The 19,562-nt window shown below is 38.5% G+C and overlaps 2 protein-coding genes across 5 annotated transcripts; one reads left to right on the top strand and one right to left on the bottom strand.

The window, feature by feature from the left end:
- Positions 1-4,719: 4,719 nt before the first annotated feature.
- mis12 (MIS12 kinetochore complex component) lies at positions 4,720-7,188 on the bottom strand. Its single transcript, XM_086175054.1, has 2 exons — positions 6,761-7,188; positions 4,720-5,709 (listed from the first exon to the last, which is right to left on the bottom strand). Exons 1-2 carry the CDS (start codon positions 7,178-7,180, stop codon positions 5,440-5,442), a joined length of 690 nt encoding a protein of 229 aa, XP_086031180.1. The 5' UTR covers positions 7,181-7,188; the 3' UTR covers positions 4,720-5,439.
- A 620-nt stretch (positions 7,189-7,808) lies between these two features.
- ppm1g (protein phosphatase, Mg2+/Mn2+ dependent, 1G) lies at positions 7,809-15,788 on the top strand. 4 transcript variants are annotated; one of them, XM_086175100.1, is made up of 14 exons: positions 7,809-7,927; positions 8,239-8,375; positions 9,076-9,145; positions 9,447-9,532; positions 9,802-9,931; positions 10,103-10,214; positions 10,389-10,597; positions 10,879-11,054; positions 11,430-11,555; positions 11,773-11,875; positions 12,143-12,274; positions 12,544-12,673; positions 12,835-12,934; positions 13,864-15,788. In XM_086175100.1, exons 2-14 carry the CDS (start codon positions 8,265-8,267, stop codon positions 14,068-14,070), a joined length of 1,692 nt encoding a protein of 563 aa, XP_086031226.1. In that variant the 5' UTR covers positions 7,809-7,927; positions 8,239-8,264; the 3' UTR covers positions 14,071-15,788. The 4 variants fall into 4 exon arrangements, with proteins under 4 accessions (XP_086031226.1, XP_086031224.1, XP_086031225.1 ...); XM_086175098.1 differs by having other exon boundaries at positions 10,876-11,054; XM_086175099.1 differs by having other exon boundaries at positions 7,825-7,953.
- Positions 15,789-19,562: the final 3,774 nt, after the last annotated feature.

The raw sequence follows: 19,562 nt of genomic DNA, 5'->3' as shown, positions 1-19,562 counted from the left end.
TTGGCATGCTGTATTACCAAAATATAAATCATTTAGATAACCTTTTATGGGTGCCGCTTGTGTTCTTATTTGCTTCTGTTTCTTCAGAAACAAAGCAAGACTCACAGCTGTTTTAAGTGAGATGTTCTTCCCTCCGGAGTGGGCTACAGTTAGAAAAGATGTTTGAAAGGGAAAAGAGAGTCTGCTGTGGTGTGTTACTTTCCCTGCTGGGCAACACGTGGGTTTAAAGAAATCTGAGGGAATTCCAGACTCATTTACACAGCCTGAGAAAACAATCTGCCTGGCTGTCACTCTCTCCACCTCTGTGTCTCAAACCGGGACAGTCGGGCATGAGGACAGCTGGCCGATTGAGGGTCAATGTATATCTGGGCGTGTGTGTGTGTGTGTGTGTGTGTGTGTCTCATGCTCTTTGTGTATGCGTGATCCTAAAAGGTCGCAGGTCAACCTGCAGTTCACAGACATCCACGTTGTTCCCCTCCCAACAGGAAGGGAGGGCACTGTCCATATGCTGTCTTCACTCACACACACGTATAGATTCACACACCCATAGATATCAGGACAGTACAGGTACACACTCAAACACACACAAACTCAGGTTTGCCCACTCACAAAAGCACGTAAATGTATTGTCACCTGTGAGCCACATGCTGGATGTAAAGTTCTGTGAAATTTTATCCAAGTAAATTGAGATCTTTATGAAAACACTCCAGTGTGAGCGCATGCTGTTTGCATTTGTAAACAGCATTTTCAGAAAACTATCATCAAAGATCCTCTCGACCTTTGTATTAACGATTCTTTCGCAATAACAAATTTAAAGTAATTCTTTGACGAAAATAATTCATTGCATGACTCATTACATTAAATATTATTACTCCGGTATTATCTAATTATAACAAATTATCAGCTCAAAAATCACACTAAACTTTATCAATATATAAAATGTGGTATCATCTACATGACCATATTCACATACAAATACATAAGACAAATGAAAGGAGTTGACATTTCTAACACTACCTTGTACATACCGTGAAATGAAGATATGCCGGTGAAAGGGAATGCCATGGAAAGGGATGTTTGAGCCTTTCTTATTCAGCCTGTAATAAGGATTATAATACAAATTAATTGCATGAACATTTGTATCACGGAAACCCAAATACAAAGTTCACAACTTTACATTACTGGATTAAAGCTTTCAGTAATGTGATTCAGAAAATGCTGATTAAGGCACAAAATGTTGTCATTATGTTAAATTCTGCTCTGAATATGGAGATATTACTTATGTGAAAAGTTGAAAAGAAAAACAAGAAGTCTCAACCACATTTCTTCATCGTCTGTTTCTGAACTGGAGGTTACAAATTTCTACATCGCACTTGAGTCTTTTAAATACTGGACTACTGAAAATATTTGTGATGTCACAAATCCTGGTTTTATGCCCAACCTCTTCTGGTCAGATTTTCAAGGCGTGCAGGAACACATTTACACTTAGATCAATAAATATAAAAACAGCTTTGTAGTGTCATACTCAGTTTAAACGTTAACATGTTAGCACGAGTAAAAAAAAAAAAAACAACATTTTTTGACTGAGGGTACAGTCTCCCCCTTCTCAAATACAACACTTTCACTTTTAACACTCTTTTTGGCACTTGTTTGGCTCTCTGACTTGCTGAATTGGCATTTCTTTTCCTTTCAGATCACTTTATTTTCTCTCTTCCTGCCAGCAACTCCAGACAGTGTGTTCAGCCAGAGGACAGCTGCATACAGCTGTGGCCTCACACTGTTTGACAACATCTCTTTCTCTGGTTTTACACACACACACACACACACACACACACACACACATGCATGCACACATGTGCAGACGCGCACGCGCGTGCACACACACACAAACACACACACACACACACACACACACACACACACACACACACACACACACACACACACACACACACACACACACACACAAGGCCATTACAATTTAGTACAGATTCACACACCAATAAAAACAGAACAGCCATGTCCACACACCTTGTTTCAGCACAAACATATAAACATGTAAACAAACACTTACAAAAGGACACAACAGTCTAGTTACACCTTCTGAGTCTTTTAATCAGAATTTCCATAGAAACTGCTGCTTCCCTGCAGTGATGGCTCTCCACAGAGGAACTTTACAAGTGCCTGCTTCCTGCTCACAAGTGGGTTAAATTAAGAAGTGGACTGACATATGGGAAGGCCTCACAGTGAGTCCATCACTCGGCCATTCCTAATTTTGAAGTGCCTATTGAGTAATAATGACCAAGATATTAAAATAGGTCATATACTATATGACCATTAAAAATTTGTTTATATTTAAAATATATTGAAATACATGGAGCACTACCCTACTTATTGCACTTAGCCCCCAACCCGCCCACACACACACAAAAAGGATGAAATTAATGTATATATGTATATGGTTCTGAAATAGCTATTTGGTAGAGTGGTCACTTCTGACTTCCAACTACTGGTACTTAGGATCTTCGGTGACTGAATTGCACTTCTTGTAAGTCACTTTGGATAAAATCATCTGCCAAATGACTGTAATGTAATGTAAAAACTGTAAAAAGCTTTATAATGAATTTAGCAAGAATATTTAGAAGACATTTTTAGACATTTCAAGAAGTTTCGCCAGTAAATACCTTAATATCAATATATTTCCCAAAGTTAACTTAAATGGCACCTTATCTATGAACCTATCACAAGCATTTGAATACAAGTGGCTGTCTTCTGAATTTCATATTTATTGTATTTCTGCTGTATTTCCTTTGATTCCAATCATAGTTGTGAGTGATAAAGTTTACTTATGTTAATAGTGTTTCACTCTCTGAGGAAAAAAAAAAAAAGCTAAGTGTTCAACAGTTCAAAAGCTTCCATGGGTTAATACAAATTTAGTTGCTTTGTTTTTTTTTAACTAAAAACCATGTGGAAGATAAACTCAAATCAAAGCAATGATAGTATGTCTGCCGGTCTAGTTTGAGTATTATTTTAAAAATTGGATGAGCCAAAGGAAACTTCAGAAAATCAAATAAATTTGCTTCATTCTTCAAATCTAATCAAAAAGCACACTGATTTTGTTCTAAAAAATATTTTGACAGCTGAATGTTCTTTTTAAGACTAAAGGGAACATAAATGTTAGATTATTGTTTTGATAATGTTTGTTGCCAAAGATAAACCTGCTACCAAATCAAACAAACAAACACTGCAACCACCGCAATGTTGATAACCAATCCCTCGGATAAAAGACTACCAAAATAAGATGCACATAAACCATTAAAATCATCACACCATTCCATCTTAACTGAGCCATACACACTAAAGACAGTGTGTGTGTGTGTGAGAGAGAGAGAGAGAGAGAGAGAGAGAGAGAGAGAGAGAGAGAGAGAGAGAGAGAGAGAGAGCGAGAGAGAGAGAAAGGGAGTGCATTCCAGGAATACTGTGGTCAAAACAAATGTTTGCTGTTGACACGAAACCTATTGCTGTTTAGCCCCTTTAGCCCTTATCCAGTTGTTGTTTTTGTTGTGGTCGTAAATCAGACAAGTCAATCACAGGCTCTGTTATTCATATGGATTTATGGACGTGATTTGAAAACCATGAGGTTAAAGACCAGGAAAGATCACTGTCCTCTTACTCTTGATAGTGTCTGGGGCAATGAAGCTCATTGGGCACAGGGTTACTTTCAATTCTACAAAATGAATGGTACACTGTGGTACTGATATCTTAGAATGCAATTTCTTGCATTTGGCAGCACCAGATTTCTCACAAGTCAGGTGAAGCTGCTCCTCAGTTATTACACCACCTTGGGATTCTCCTGCAGGTGCTACATGGCATCTATATGAAAATGTAGCCCTAGAACTAAATTCGAGAACTATTTCTACAATGTACTGCAACAAGAGCGAAAGGATACATTATTCACGGTGTTTCCCTGAAAAGACCGATGTATTACACTCAGATACATTACATTTGATGTCCAATAAAGTTGTGCAAGAAATACTGGCTCGATGCTGCCCTCAAGTGGCGATGAAGTACGTGTAACGGGTTGTGACAATCTATGTTTTATGGTTAAGTAATTGGAAACAGTGGGAGTACCCGTAGATTAAATGTCAAAAAAACGGCAAAGGGTTCTCTGGGTTTCTGGTGTGAAAATTAAAAAAAAAAAAATCAGTGCACAAACTTAAGACAATTTATATGTTGCCAAAGATCCTCTTCATCTTTATCAGTCCATAATCTTTCCAAAATCAAATTAGTCATTATAAGGTTTCAGCCACTAAAAAAGTTTTTTTCACCTCCATTATGGTGCCTGATGCTGTTTCAGTACCAAACCACAGATGTGCATTTTATGCCATTTAGCACATACAAGCAGCTGGTCATCTCTTTGGCAGAGACGTGGGCCTGCAAGTATTATAGAACACACCCACACCTCCAGGGGCTTGAGCATTTCAATGTGGCAAGTGCATCCTCTACTGGCATATGCAGGATTTTAAAAAATGGGGCTCAGGGTTTTTCTCCCACAGCAAACTAGAAACCCTTTGAGTTCATCTTCTTAATTCTTATTCTTAACTGGCATATAACAATTTTTCACCTTGCATAAGACTATCCCGGATGTAATGTTGTACTGTTGTTGATTTTGTTCATTTCAAAGTTTGAGGAAAAAAATCACACCAGTATATGATCCAGTTTATTGACCAAAAAGTAAATATCTGCTATAATATTTTAAGATGGCTTACATTATTATGAATTGTTAAGATCTGTTTAACAAAAGTAAGGGTTTGGTGCTATGTTACTAGGGTGTACCAAATACAGAGGGCACTCAGTAGCTAAACAATACTTGTAAGTAGCTTGCTTCACAATTAACAAAATACTTGAGAATTTAGAGAAATCACCTCAGAATGCGATGTTTAAATAAGCCAGATATCATGCAAAAGTTATAGCCATACATTTCTAACTTTACTAAAAGAAATGCAAAATAAATCAATAATAATTATATCTAAAATTGTGTGTATGTCAACCTAAAACACTACGGGGGATGATGGGTGATAGAAAAACACTTTTTACAATAGTTAATAAACGAAGCTGTAGTATAAAACTGTGTTCCTAAAAGGTAGCTAATCTTTACTGAGATGGGTATTAAACAACCACAATGGAGAAATGCAGGTTTCAACATAATTTCTAGTCTGTTGGTTACACTGGTTAATCGGAGTTCTCGGCATGTGGAAATATGAATATATATCTGCAGTTGAAGATTTAATTTGTTAATTTAATACCTAATGATGTGAATATATGTCTGACAAAAGCTTTAGTATGGGGGGGTGTTAAAGACAACATACTCTGTGATGTGAAATTGCTAGTATTCCCACCTCAAGATTGCTGCTGTCTGTCAAATCCCTGTCAAAGCATTCATTGAGGGGCTTTCTTACAGACTTCCCTGAGGGCTTTCTGCAATTTCTTTACAGATTCTGTCACCACTTGAAAACTTTCATGGAAGCTGCTGTTTCCCTCTGTAGCCCAGGCTGCCTGGAGCTCCTGGACCCACATCAAGAGCCCATTCAGCTGATTCTGCACCTCCCTCTGCTCTTCCAGCTCTGATAACAGGGCCTCTTTCGCACACATTTCTGCTTCGTAGCTTCTCCATAGGTTCTCTAGTGATGATTCCAGTCTGTGGAGCTCCTGGGCAAAGCAACGGTCAAGGTTAAACTATGTCTGATCTTTAACATTAGAATATGTCATGACAATACAAGAAATAATGCACTTTTTGTTTGTTTTCCTCAAGTAATTTTATTATTCAAGGTTTTGTTCAACAGTCAAACAGACTGCCGAAGATACTTTAATGTTGTGTTTTGACATTAAAATATCCGAGCAGGACAATGACATTGATTAAATATGATCCCAAAAAGTTGCTTATGCGCGTGAAAACTCATCGTATTTTGAGATGACAACGAACCTTTCACCGCATGCAGATCCAGCTCTCAGTGACTGGTTTGAAACGAATCGATTCCTTGTTCAGATCCGAATTTACGCTTTCTATAGGTTAAGTTGTTGTTCAGATGTCATTTGTCATACGAATTGGTTGTGTGATCATACGTTCAAAGCTTATTTTGATGATTAAGGAGAGGGTTTGCCAGAACTGCGTCAGGAAGCGACACCACTGCTATTCAAAGGGGCGCATAGGTGACTTCAAATCTTGTCCGATGAACATACAGGACCGTCTCAGAAAATTAGAATATTGTGATAAAGTTCTTTATCTTCTGTAATGCAATCAAAAAAACAAAAATTACTTTTTCATGATATTTTGAGATAGGATTTTTGCGTTTTCTTAACATGTAAGCCATAATCAGCAATATTAAAATAATAGAAGGGTTGCAATATTTCAGTTGATTTGTGATGAATCCAGAATGTGTGACATTTTTTGTTTTTGCAATTGCATAATTGCATTACATAAGATAAAGAACTTTTTCTTTATTATTTTCTTTACTATTTCTTTATATTCTAATTTTCTGAAACAGTCCTGTAGGGGACGGTTACCATGTCAACAGTGGTGTACCTGTTTTTTCTTTTTTTTTGTAAAACTCCAAACATGAAGGTCAAAACGTGCCATTGAGGATTTGACACACACTTATATGTGTACGGAAGGTTTTGGGAACGCCTGTTAAGTTGATTATCACTTCAAGAATGTCATGACTGAAGCATTGGCACTGAAAACAGATGCACTTTAGCTAACCTGTGAATCTTGCGTGTAGCGCCGGTGCGATCGGTCCTCGGGCAGCAGGACGTTGGGTGGGATGGTGAGGCAGCGGTTGACCAGCAGCGCTTCCATCCTCTCCGACAGCTGCTTGAAGCGCTCGACCAGAAACTGCTGCAGTTTGAGGGTACACTCCCTGGCTCTGGCCCGGAGCGCCTCTTCCGCATCAACCGCCTCGCCTTTACCGAGCTGCCTCACACACACTTTCTCCACGACGGGTAAAATGTCACAAAGGCAGTCCTCGAAGGCACTAAAGACCCGTAGCATGCACGTCTCCGGTGTGAAGCCGAAAAACTGTGTTTCGTACAGTTTTAAAGCCGACGGAGAAAGACGTCCCGTCTTTTCGTGGATTTCCCCGCCGTTGTCCATCTGCATCTCTTCCCGTATTTCCCGCTCCATGTTGAACGTCCTTCTTCTTCTACTGTTATGTACGTCGATGCGCAACAGCGCCACCAATTGGCGAATCCCCTCGGAGGACGTCTCTCCTTTCTAAAAAAAAAAGTGCCACGCATGATATGAAATTCAAATTATTACAGTTACTCTGTCAAAGATCTTGTCGATTCTAAGAGCAGTTTAGAGAAGCAGCTTCTATTGTACATGAGTAGTAATAAAAATGTGTTTTTTCTATTTGATGCGTACACGCCCCAGACTTTCAGCAACAACCATATGAAGCAAGGAAATACAATGTTGACGTCCATATTTTTATTTAAAGACTGCTATCCATTTATGACGGATAAATGTTCCAAATACACAGCAAAATGCATTCAAAACACGTAATGAGGGAAGGTGTGACAACAATGTCAAAAGACCTTGTTTTTTAAGAACTGGTGTCTTAGAAAGTGTACTTGAACGCACTTGACACACACACACTGGCCACGCGTGGGATGCGGGACACTCCGCAAAAAACAGTTGCGTTGTCATGATGTCCCCGCCGCCCTCAAGTGGCCTTTATGCCGCTTAAATAACATGACATCATGACGTATGACGTAAAGTCAGACACGCCCCCTGTTCGAACCAAAGGGACATGCGCGTGCCCACTTCCTCCATGCTCGGGCTTCTTATTCTTGATGTGTCTGTGTTGATAGCGGCTTTTGCTTCCACACGTGCAGTCATTCCTATGTGAATTAATCTCCCTGGGATCCGTGTGTAAGCCCCTTCTGCTGTCAGAATAGGTATTCCTGCGTCGGCAGGGGCTTTTCAGTGTTTCTACGAGTGCGCAGCCGCATGTGTGGCGGGGGCAGAGGTTGCGGCTCGAAGTTTAGCCGGCTCCGCTCTTGTTAGCATAATGATGTTAGCTAGCTGGTGAACGTCCACTTTTTGTTGTTGTGTTGCTAACGTTAGCTAGCTAGCAACCATAACTAGCCAAGCCGGTCAACGGAACATTAGTTCATTGTCAAATACACAGCAACTTATGTGCCAAGCTAATTGCTATGTTTTATACGTGTCGCTCTACCCAGGTGTAAAGCTGTAGAAACCGACAACCATGGGGGCTTATCTGTCGCAACCTAACACGACCAAGACCTCTTCAGATGGCGGCAACAGCAGTATGAGCTATGGCTTTTCTGCCATGCAAGGTTGGCGTGTTTCCATGGAGGTGAGGCGAAAGATGAAGGACTACCCGAATACATATCAGACCTGTCTTTGTTCATGAATGGCGGCTGTGAAACGCTGAGTGTCATTTTTCATCTGGAACAGTTTGGCTTGGCAAGTGTGTTCCAAGTCAGTCAGTTGCCTCCTCTCCCCCAGTTTCCTTGACGTGTGGAATCTTTTTAATTCATTCTCTGGTATCATTTAGCATATAGATGGCTGCTGATTATATTCCCGCTCCTGTATGAATATAGTACTTCACTGCAGCTGACAGTATTTCGGACCTGGGTTTCCTGTCCCATTTCCTAAAGATACACTCATAAAATGATACATTTATTGCATTTTCTTCAGTATTCTACTATCCATGACCTCTCCGTTTCTTATATTATATCGTAATATTTTTACTGAAGGTATATCATTCACTTTTTTGAGTTCTATAAACTATATACAGTTAACTTAGATTGATAAGATGTAGAGTCTAGAATTTAACAAAATAGAAGTTCCTCAACTTGGGAGCAGGAGTTGAGGCTTGAGGCTGAACTCATTTGATTACTATATTTCATACAATTCTGAAGTTCCAGCCAATGTCTTATCCTATTTGAATTCAATTTCCTTTTTTCTATTCCACTCATCAGACTTCAGTTAAGTCGTACCAGTCAACTGTCTTGTCTTTAACTTTTTTGTGTGATTGATTTGCCATTCCACAGGACGCTCACAATTGCATCCCAGAGTTTGACGAGGAGACAGCAATGTTTTCTGTGTATGATGGACATGGAGGTAACAACGACCGATAAATCTTTTGATTTCTCTTTTCTTCATTCAGTGTTGAATTGAAATTGTGAGGTATGATGACTAACTGAGTCAGTATGTTGATACTAAGTGGGGGCAGTAATCTAATGTTTATACCGTACAAAGCAGCACTTCTTATAGCTGTTAACAATATGTAATAATATTCATCAATCTAAATACTTTCAAAATGTTGTTTAACTCGAGAGAGACAAGCCAAAAAAAACAGAAACAATGTGTTGAATGCACCAAAGTTTTCAAATGTTTAGAATTCATGCCCTTTTCTGTTTAGGAGAAGAGGTTGCCCTGTACTGTTCAAAGTACCTTCCTGAAATCATCAAGGAGCAGAAGACTTACAAAGATGGTAAACTGCAAAAGGTTAGAGGCTTTCGAAGTCATGCCAAACTAATAAACTAATCTGTTAAAGAGAAGGATGTAGTGAAAGAGGTCTCCTTTACTGAAAGTTTTCTGTGTGACTTGGATAGTTATCTACTAGTAGGAAAGAAATGCAGTATATTAAGATAGCTTATTTTTCACTTAAAGGTGCAATTTTCTTGACGAAATTGAAAAATTCCAAACAACTTTGAAGCATGAATTGCACAGTGGAGCTTGATTACAGATCACAGATTTTTTTGTGTTGTTGCCAGGCACTCGAGGATGCCTTTCTTGCTATTGACGGCAGAATAACCACAGAAGAAGTCATCAAAGAGCTTGTTCAAATTGCTGGTCGCCCCACTGAAGAACCACCTGTTGAGAAGGTTGCAGACGAGGATGATTGTAAGGAAATACATCATGTCATGGGTGTTAATCTCAGCACACACTTCATATGACATTCAGTGTTAAAAGCCCAGGAAACAATCGTGTTGCCAAACTACTGCTGGATTAAAAACGTATATGCAATCCTGCTCATCAATCCTCTTTCTGCAATGTTTCCTGGTCTTAATACAGTGGACACAGAAGAGGCAGCTTTGCTCCACGAAGAGGCCACGATGACCATTGAGGAGCTTTTAGTACGTTATGGCCAGAACCTCAATGCTGTCAAGCATGCAGTGGCCATCAGGTATTGTGAAATGTGAAAGACACTTAGTATTCTGACTAAATTCACAAGACAAATATTTTTAATGATGTCCTTTCTATAGCAATTATAACTTAAACCACTTAAATCATTCTTAATTTCTTGTGATGATTGAACCAATTGGTCCCACTTTATTTCCTTTTGTCTTTTTTCTTTCAGTGCTGCAGCGAAGAAATCATCCTGCCAGCACACTGAAGCCTCTGAAGACAAAAGTGGTAGTGGAGAAGGACAGAAGAAGGAAGGGCTTAATGGAGAACTGGAGGAGAAAAGTAATGGGACAGTGAAGGAAGGCAAAGCAGCAGGAGCAGCGTGTGGATCTAAGCTGCGAGCCTGTCGGAGAACGGTTGGAGCCGGAAGTGGTGATGCAGGTATGGAGTGAAGTATCATGAGCCAGACTACCTTGGCAAATAAACTATTGCCCAGATACAAATTTTAACTAATACAAAGTTGTAATTGAAATAAACTTGCCTGGGAAGTAAATATACCAATTATTATTATACTTAGTTCAGATTTAATTGAGAATTTTGAATCCTCTTAGAAACCCTTCACTGAATCATGAAACACCTTGTACATTCTCTTTTATACACCTGTTGCTGCACAAAATTGCATTTATTCATTGTTTCATGCAACAATATTGCTGTGACAGCAGCAGATTGCAGTGGGTCTGGAAGCTCTAATGGACAAGATAATGCTGGTAAGGCAGAAGGAGATGCCGGGCCTTCCTGCTCATCTTTGCCACCCAAGGCTGCAGGAGATTCAAAGTCCAGGTTCTTTGATGACAGTGAAGAATCTGACGAGGCAGAGGAAGAGGGCAGTGATGATGAGGTAAGAAAGTTAACGTGTCATCACTTTTGATAATATTTTGAATCCTAAGTTCTCACTATATGAGGAATCAGGCAACAATTATTGTATGAGTCGAAATTTACAGAAAAAAGAAAAGTCTTTTCTTTCCAAATAAGGTTTTGTTATACTGCAAACAACTAACAGGTTAAGTGATATAATTTTGTTTATACACTGAAGGATTGTGAGGTTACAAAATTTTTATGCCAATTTGCTCTCTTATGTTCACAATAAGGTAATTATATCTGATGCACAGTAAACATACATATATTGAAAGCTTTCATTTTACATGATTGCAAAAAAAAGTCCAACTTATGTGTGTTTCTTGCAACTAAAATCTATTTATGTGACTTGTTTTAGGATTGTAGTGAAGAGGAAGAAGGGGACAGTAGTGAGTTGGAAGAGGATACAGAAGAAGGAGAAGAAGACTCTGAAGATGAAGATGAGGAGGAAATGTGTTTACCTGGAATGGATGGCAAGGAAGAAGTGTGTACACTCACTTTACTATAGCTTTTATCATAACTTCAACTTATCTTACCAATGATCATATGGATCGTGTACATTTTAGAAGCTTAAGTAGCTGTCTAAAGTTGTCAAAGATGCCCTTGAGACATTTGTTCTTTTTCATCGATAAGGATATTGTTTTTTCCACATCAGTTGCTCTTTTCATATCAAGACTCAATAGACATTTTTATATTTTCAGCCGGGCTCAGACAGCGGAACCACAGCTGTTGTGGCTCTGATCCGAGGAAAACAGCTAATTGTGGCTAATGCCGGAGACTCCCGCTGTGTGGTTTCTGAGCGGGGTAGGTGTTAAAATTTTAGCACCTATTTTGACCTATGTATTCTGTAATGTGTATTCTGTAATGCCTGCACAAAGTACAACTGTTTATCAATTTAATTTTTCAAAGCTTATTTAATTTTGGTCATTTTGAAAATGAAATAATTCACTGTTTCTTTGTTGCCATAACAGAATATAGCTGTCCAGATGTTTTTTTTTTTAGTAATTAAATACAGACCTTTACTTGAATAATGACATGAATTGTAATGGACCACTTCTTGTCCTGTTGTAGGTAAAGCTGTTGATATGTCATATGATCACAAGCCAGAGGATGAAGTAGAACTCGCTCGCATTAAGAATGCTGGAGGGAAAGTGACGATGGACGGGAGGGTCAATGGTGGACTAAACCTCTCCAGAGCTATTGGTAAATATGAATAAATATCTGCCCTTTTATAATGGTTTTTGTTCAAATAATCAGAAGTGGCTTCATAAGGCTTGTTGTGGTCTACTAACATTTGTTTAATTTTGGAGTGAGCATTGCAAGCAACAACAATGTTCTTGCTTCTATATGATTGATAAATATATTTCTGTCTGCTGAGACATGCATCAGAATTGAATTAAGCTGTTGTGACTTGAAATGTAAATGTCGAAGAAGAGCTTTGGCTTCTCTTTCAACCCTACTCTGACTCCCAGGTGACCATTTTTACAAGAGGAACAAGGCTCTGCCCCCTGAGGAGCAGATGATCTCTGCTATGCCGGATGTCAAAGTTCTGACTCTCAATGAGGACAATGACTTCATGGTCATTGCCTGTGATGGCATCTGGTAGGTAACAGCGGCATAAAAAGCACATTTATATCAGACAAACAGCTATGTCCTGCTGTATTCGCAGGCCAAGTGTAACTACAAAAACTTTTTTTTTTATTCTCGATATTGATACATGAAATTTTCAAGTGCTGATAATTTCTATTTCCATGTTTGTGCAGGAATGTCTTGAGCAGTCAAGAGGTGGTTGATTTCATCAGTGAGCGAATCAAACCGGACCAGAATGGCGTTGCCAGACCCTTGTCTGCCATAGTGGAAGAGGTAAGAAAAAACAATCACCTTCTATAAAACTTTTGGAGTCTATCATCTTAAAAAAAATATGAAACTTTTCTTGGGAAGGAAATCAAAAAGGTTGCACTAATTGGTTTGCCTTTTAAATGGTTCCTTTAGCGATATCTGTGATTTTAGATCATATGTTAAGATTTAAGATTGCTCTATAAGGGGTATACCCAGCCATTTTGGAATCCATCACTGAAGCTGCAGATTTTAGGTTTTGTTTGGTTTGTCTACCTGAGCTACCCTGACTTTTTATTCACTCTTTTCCTGAGTTTGTATATTCATATCCCGCAATATCCAGGGCTTCACACAACACAAGCTCCTTAATCCCCTAAGTCTGTCAAATTCCCTAGGTCTCTGGTAGTTTTGACCTCTGGTGGTTTTGACCTATTGGTGGCCCTGATGAGGTGCTTGTTCTTAATTAGGTTTCATTGACGGTAGTTAGACAATTGAACTGAATACTAGCACCACGCAATGTACATCTGATGCTGTTACCTCAGATACACCTCAGCATCACACTGCAATGATTATTTAATTCCTTCATCCATAACCAGTGATCTCTGTTCTGTCTTACTCAATTAAACTGGGAAATGGATTTAAAGTTTAGAGTTTACAGAACTTGAGATAATTTTACAGCCAGTAAGTTCCAACTCCAAATGATCTTTGGTTGGAAGTTATTTTTTTTGAGGGGGGGGGGGGGGGTTAATTTGAGTTTTACATGCACCATTGTCCTGTTCAATAGACTGTAGAGATGAGAGATGAAGTTCACAAAACAAATACATTGTGTTTTCATGTTGCGCTTCCACTATGGAATGTTTTTCTTCCATTCAGTCTATTTGGGGTGATGGGTGATATCATGAACACACACACACACAAGCATCTTCAGTTTCAAGTCCCATATTTCCTACTGATAGCTGTTGGACCACTGTTTGGCCCCGGACACATCTGGAGATGGGACTGGATGTGACAACATGACTTGCATCATCATTACCTTCCGACCACATCCCTCTCCTGTGCAAAGTCGATCAGATGACACGAAGAAGAGGAAGCCCCAGGAGGATGCAGAAGGAACAGAGCAGGAGAAAAATGGAAATGAAAGCAAAAAGGCAAAATGTGACTAAGGAAACAAGAAACTGTCCCACACGGTGCAGCTGGTCCCAGGCTACCTTAGATACACCACAGACACATTCATTCTGTTCAAAATTGAATTCTGACCTCACAATTATTTAGTTCAACCTAAAACAGAATTCATATCTGCTGTACATGTGCTTGACAATAGTACAGTAGTTTTTGTCCTCTGTTTTGGGTGGATCCCCACTATGACAACCTTTTGTTTCTGTGGTGTTGGTGCAAAGAACCGGGACACTCTTACTCTTATTAATACAAAGGCTGACATGCCACTCACAGGCATGCTAAATAGCACACAACTTTCTGGGTATTGGGAGGGAGGACACCGGTGAAGCTAGCAAGAGATTGTGTAATTCTTAACAAGCAGACCTACTCCTGTTCATTTCAAGACCATATCCAACATTTTACCACAGGGTAGTGGCAAAACTTAGTTTTAGTGTAAATTTGAAGATTGGTCCATAAATTGAGTTGTTACTGCAGTTGTGAAATAGACAATGTACACATTACTTTTCAATACACAATTGAACAATGCTCTTTGGTGTTGTGCCCAAATTTTCAAAGAGAAGTGCCATAAAAAGTCCTTAATTCTTTTCTTTTTTTTCCATCTCCATCATATCTACAAATATCTGAGTCTAAAAAGAAGGCCTGATATGGTTGCAGAATGGTTGTCATTGTGTCAAGCTAAGGTTAGATTAACAAATTATTTTCTGTTTCTGGGAGTAAGAAAAGGAGAAATGTTTTTTTTTTTTGTGAAGTCCATATTTTTGATTCACAATGCAGTGGGAATGGGTGTGGGAATTGAGTGCTGTGCTGAATGTGCTGGTATCTTGTCATTGGTTCTTCTGCCTGAGTATCTCAAGCCATTGTAAGCCAGAGGACCTGAGAGGTTTGGACTTCCAGTATGGTTGCTCTAGATTGCATATTTTGTCCCCCCACCTCCATTAGCAATTTTATATATATATATATATATATATATATATATATATACACCCACATTTTTTTTTCCGTCTCGCTTACTGCCTTTTTCTTCATTCCTGCTTTGCTTTCATCTCGGTCACTGTAAATGTTGAGGGCTTTAAATGAATTTCCAGACTAATTGGGAGATCAAACACATTTCTTCCATTTAACGCCTGAGAAACAGTTGATGCCCGTTGTCAGAGTTTATCCATAGAAGCTTATCATGCACAGCTCAACCCATTCATTGTTCCCATTTCCACATGAACACCTTTTTAAAATTGTCAGTGACATTTTTTTAATACAATCCAACCTCCATATTCTTTCCTTTTTTTCTCCTCCCCAAGTTTTGATCATTCAGACCGCTGGCAGTTTTAAATCAATTTTCTGAGCACATTGTGAAAATGCTGGACTGTGGAGAGGACGCACCGAAGTTATTTTTCAGTGGAAGTAAAATTTGAAGTGATATTTATCGGTGATATTTACTATCACCGATAGTGTAACTTCTGAAATTCTTTTTTTTCTTTTTCTTTTTTTGCCCCTATAGAAGCTTCATTTAAATCATTGTGACTGTAAGTTTGTGTATTCTCTTCATGTCCTTTTTTTCTGTACATAGTTTTTTTCAGTACTTGTAAGTGAAGACAAAGAATGCTTTTTCTTTGTAAATGTAAGTCAATGTATCATTTTTGGTGCATACTCTTTTGACACCAGTATGTAAGTACATACAAATAAATTTTTTTAAATAATTAGACAATTGTATTCCTGTCTCGGACCTGGTTCTTTTTCTAAATGTAATCTAATTCTGGATGAGCATAATGTTTGATTTCATAATGGCTTATGAGTGATGTCAAGTACTGCAGTACTTGACATCACTGCCTATTGTTATGTTGAACATAGTAGTGAAAGCTAGCAAATGTTGGGAGCTCTATAGGGGCTTGGCAAAACTACATTATTTTGACTAAGGGATATTGTTTTGTGGATCCTTAATATTGTTGGCCAGTTATACTGTGAAATTTTTCATATAATTTTAAATTGAAGGAATAGATCAGAAGTTAGTCACCCACCAAAATTACCAAAAGAATCTGCAACCATCATGAAATGATCTTTCTGAAATAGCAGTAGATAGCAAATTACTTGAAATGAAGGAAATTACCCAAAAAATAAGTGTAAATTTTTCTGTGTACTATGTTTTGCAGGGCTCATCCAGAACAAGAACATTGAATAGATACATTAGGAACAAGCATAGTGATTTATTAATGTAATATTTAGAAGCACCTTTTATGGGTATCTGCTAGTAATTAAGCCAACCAATAAAACCCATAATAAAGCAATGAAACAATAATCCCTCAAACTCTTGCCATCTCTCCCACTCAAATTACGTCTGCATGAATGGGATCATAAAACTTAGAGACCAAGTAGTGACATGAATTCCCTCGCTCGATTGCTGCTTGATTTGTATAAACATTCCAGCAGATGGCAGTATAGATGTTTGACAGTTGCACATTTATTTGCATAATTAATTATGCAAAAACAAATAAGGTTTTTTGAAGTGCGTATCTTGAGCTTTACAATCTGAAAAATAACAGCTACTGATCTCATGAACTTGTACGGCTGTTCATTGGAAAGACCTTTCTTTCAATCAAAACCAAACCTCCATACAACTCAATCCTTACATTAAATAATGGTGGGTGAGTTTTTTCATTCCTCTCTTGTAGTAAATGCCAAGCCGAGGTGGACATACATTGGGTCTCATGGGCTTCTTAATCCTGGCCTGCCATAGGCAGCTTCTTTTCAGGCCTGCTGGCTGCTCTGCTTCCTGGGGATCGCCATTACTGCAGGAACAATAGAAAGCAGCAGAGGAAATATATTGTCCTTGGAATCTAAAAATGTCATCGTGGGCACAGAGCATAGTATACACAGTATTTCCTTTAGTCGTTAACAAACAGGATGTTTTTTGTTTTCATAGTGTAGATCATCACCTTTGGATCCAATGAGTGTTCGTTCTCCTGCAAGCAAAATGAGAAATTCTTGATATAGAAATCCATGGTCTATATCTATATGAAAACAAGGTTAATACTATAAATTCAAGAAAAAAACATGTAAAATTTCGATCTCTAAACCCTCTGCTCTTTGGGCTGTTAAGAAGAACTCTTAACCACTTTTTCAGTCAGATTCAACGCAGTAGCTATAAAATTTGTTTCTGAAAGTCCACGGCTGTGGCGCTCAATGGTTGCCTTGTCCAGCTGTGTGTGCTGGGGGAGTTATTCTGTCTCAAGGCTCTAAAACTTGACTGATGGCTGTGGAAGAGAGCCCCTAGAACCCATGGAGACCTGCAATTGTAAACGTAAAACAGTGTGTATGTGTGTGTGAGTGCATGTCTGTCTGTGTATTTGCCGTCTAGTCAACGGATCTTATATAGAAAGCTAGACCACAATAGCAGGTTGTAGTCAGACACTGCAGGCATTCATCAAGACTCATAGTCTTTTTCGACTTTCAGCTGTCGTTCCTCAAACTGCATCGGCCCTGTACTTTGCCCTCACATTGTTCGGTTCAGCAATACTCACACATGCACAAACATTCCAGCGGTGGCAGCACTGCAATTTAGATACCAGTTGTGATCCAAAATAGTTTACTGAAGGTATTTTTTTAGACTCAAAACAACTCTCATCTGCATCCTTGCTATTAACAGCAATAATAGTAGTAGGTTTTTTTTTTATACATATTCTTATATTACATATGGTAATTAAAATAGTAATACATAGCCTCTTCTATGTTTTTATATTATTTTCCCCAAACAAAAGTTGCACAGTCAAGAGCATTGAGCCATTGAAATTATCATTCTGTTTTATATCGGTGTATTTTTTTATTGATCGAGTTCATATTTTAAAACCGGTAAAAGATAACGTTTCAGGTCATGGGAAACTACTAATGTTTAGGTGTCTTTTAGCTAATGTTTTGTTTGAGAGGTACAATTTACGTGATTTGCTTTGATAAAATGTTTTGCTAATCATCCCCCACTTCAATTGTTCCAACAAGTTCAAACTTTGACATTCATAAGAGTTGATAAACATGAACTCAGATCTTTTTCATTTATTTATTTATTATGAACATAACAAACTGCGAGCCCTTTTTCAACCGAACTGAGCTCTGATGTGAGTGTTGTTAGACACCAAGCAGAGTCAAAACAAAGCCAAATGGAGAGAGAGAACAACAATTAAGCATCTCAAAAATAAATGCCATTATTTAGACTTCAAGCCGCTTTTGTCTCTTATGGTTACGTTATGGCGCAAGAGGGTTTCATGTGAGCAAGCCATGAAGGGTGGATAAGTGGTTTAAGTGGCTGCACTCAGCATGAACTAAAGTCATTCAAAGCCAAATATGGGCAATATGAACTGTAAATTTCCACTTTTAGGCAAAAAAATCATTGCTACTACCTGGTATCTGCCTCTGATGGGTTTTTGCAGTAATAATGTTTTGATCATCAAGATTCTCCTGTCATCAGCATAACACCTTTCACCTCAAGTGGTCAGACACACACACACACACACACACACACACACACACACACACACACACACACACACACACAGGATGTATCTGGACCTGACATGCTCCATCCTGTCTGGAACAGAACAGCTGACAATGATAGTGTGTGTTGTTATGTGCTTTGTGTGTCTGTGTGTGTGTGTGTGTGTGTGTGTGTGTGTGTGTGTGCGCACGCACACAAGCCCATCAGTATCCTGCTCAGCATGCTAACTCAACAGATGCAAAAGCAGGAAAACTCCTCTCTTATTTTCCCATTTTCCTCTCTTATTTTCTAATTTCCTCTTTTCATTTCTACTATCTGTGTTTCATTCACTAACAAACTCTACTCCCTTCTTTGCCCTCAAAATGTTTTCCTTCCTTTCTTTTATCGCTTGTCTGTTGAGATCCCTTTGTCTGGGGATGTCACTTATTCAGGCACATCCTGTCCTCTGCCTCAGACCTTTAAGAATTATGTCCCCATGCACTGTTATTCTAGCTTGTGAATCTCAATGGAATGTACATTGCCACAATTAACATTAGATAATACAGTTTAAACTTTCTGAGTTACCACTGTGCATGTCCAGTTATCATACAGCTACTTGGGCTTATTTGATTAAGCTAAATGAAATCATCCTTGTACCCGTAGGGTTACACTATCATAACTCAATGGAGGCGTTTAATTCTCCATGAATATTATTACATTATTGCAAGCTTTGTGTGGTGTTTGGCATGAGTCATTTATCATGGAAGCACATGGTAGAAATCTTTATCTATAATCAAGTTTAACATATAAATAGAATATGTAGAATGGTTTCTTAAAAGTGGAGGAACCTGACACCACCATATGACCCACTTGTTTCCAAATTACTTGATAAGATTAAATTAATGCATCTATGATCAAAGGTATTTCATGCCCAACTCTAAATTTATGTGGTGATGAGACAGTTATTATCAACAATAAGGTAGGCATGCTAAGCATAAAGTCCTTTTTTCTTATTCTTAACAG

The sequence above is a fragment of the Fistularia commersonii genome, chromosome 27 (genome assembly GCF_037954325.1).
Source record: "Fistularia commersonii isolate RoL2024-O1a breed Wild chromosome 27, RoL_Fcom_v1.0, whole genome shotgun sequence".
Classification (NCBI taxonomy): Eukaryota; Metazoa; Chordata; class Actinopteri; order Syngnathiformes; family Fistulariidae; genus Fistularia; species Fistularia commersonii.
The sequence above is the reverse complement of the archived record's forward strand: the minus strand, read 5'-3'. Positions and strand labels throughout refer to the sequence as shown.

Coding starts and splice junctions, on each gene's coding strand:
- mis12 (XM_086175054.1), bottom strand. CDS start 7,180: ATGGAGCGGGAAATACGGGAAGAGATGCAGATGGACAACGGCGGGGAA. Junction 5,710..6,760: donor GCTACACGCAAGATTCACAG/GTTAGCTAAAGT, acceptor TGCTTTGCCCAG/GAGCTCCACAGACTGGAATC.
- ppm1g (XM_086175098.1), top strand. CDS start 8,265: ATGGGGGCTTATCTGTCGCAACCTAACACGACCAAGACCTCTTCAGAT. Junction 9,146..9,446: donor TGTGTATGATGGACATGGAG/GTAACAACGACC, acceptor TTTTCTGTTTAG/GAGAAGAGGTTGCCCTGTAC. Junction 10,598..10,875: donor AGCCGGAAGTGGTGATGCAG/GTATGGAGTGAA, acceptor TTGCTGTGACAG/CAGCAGATTGCAGTGGGTCT.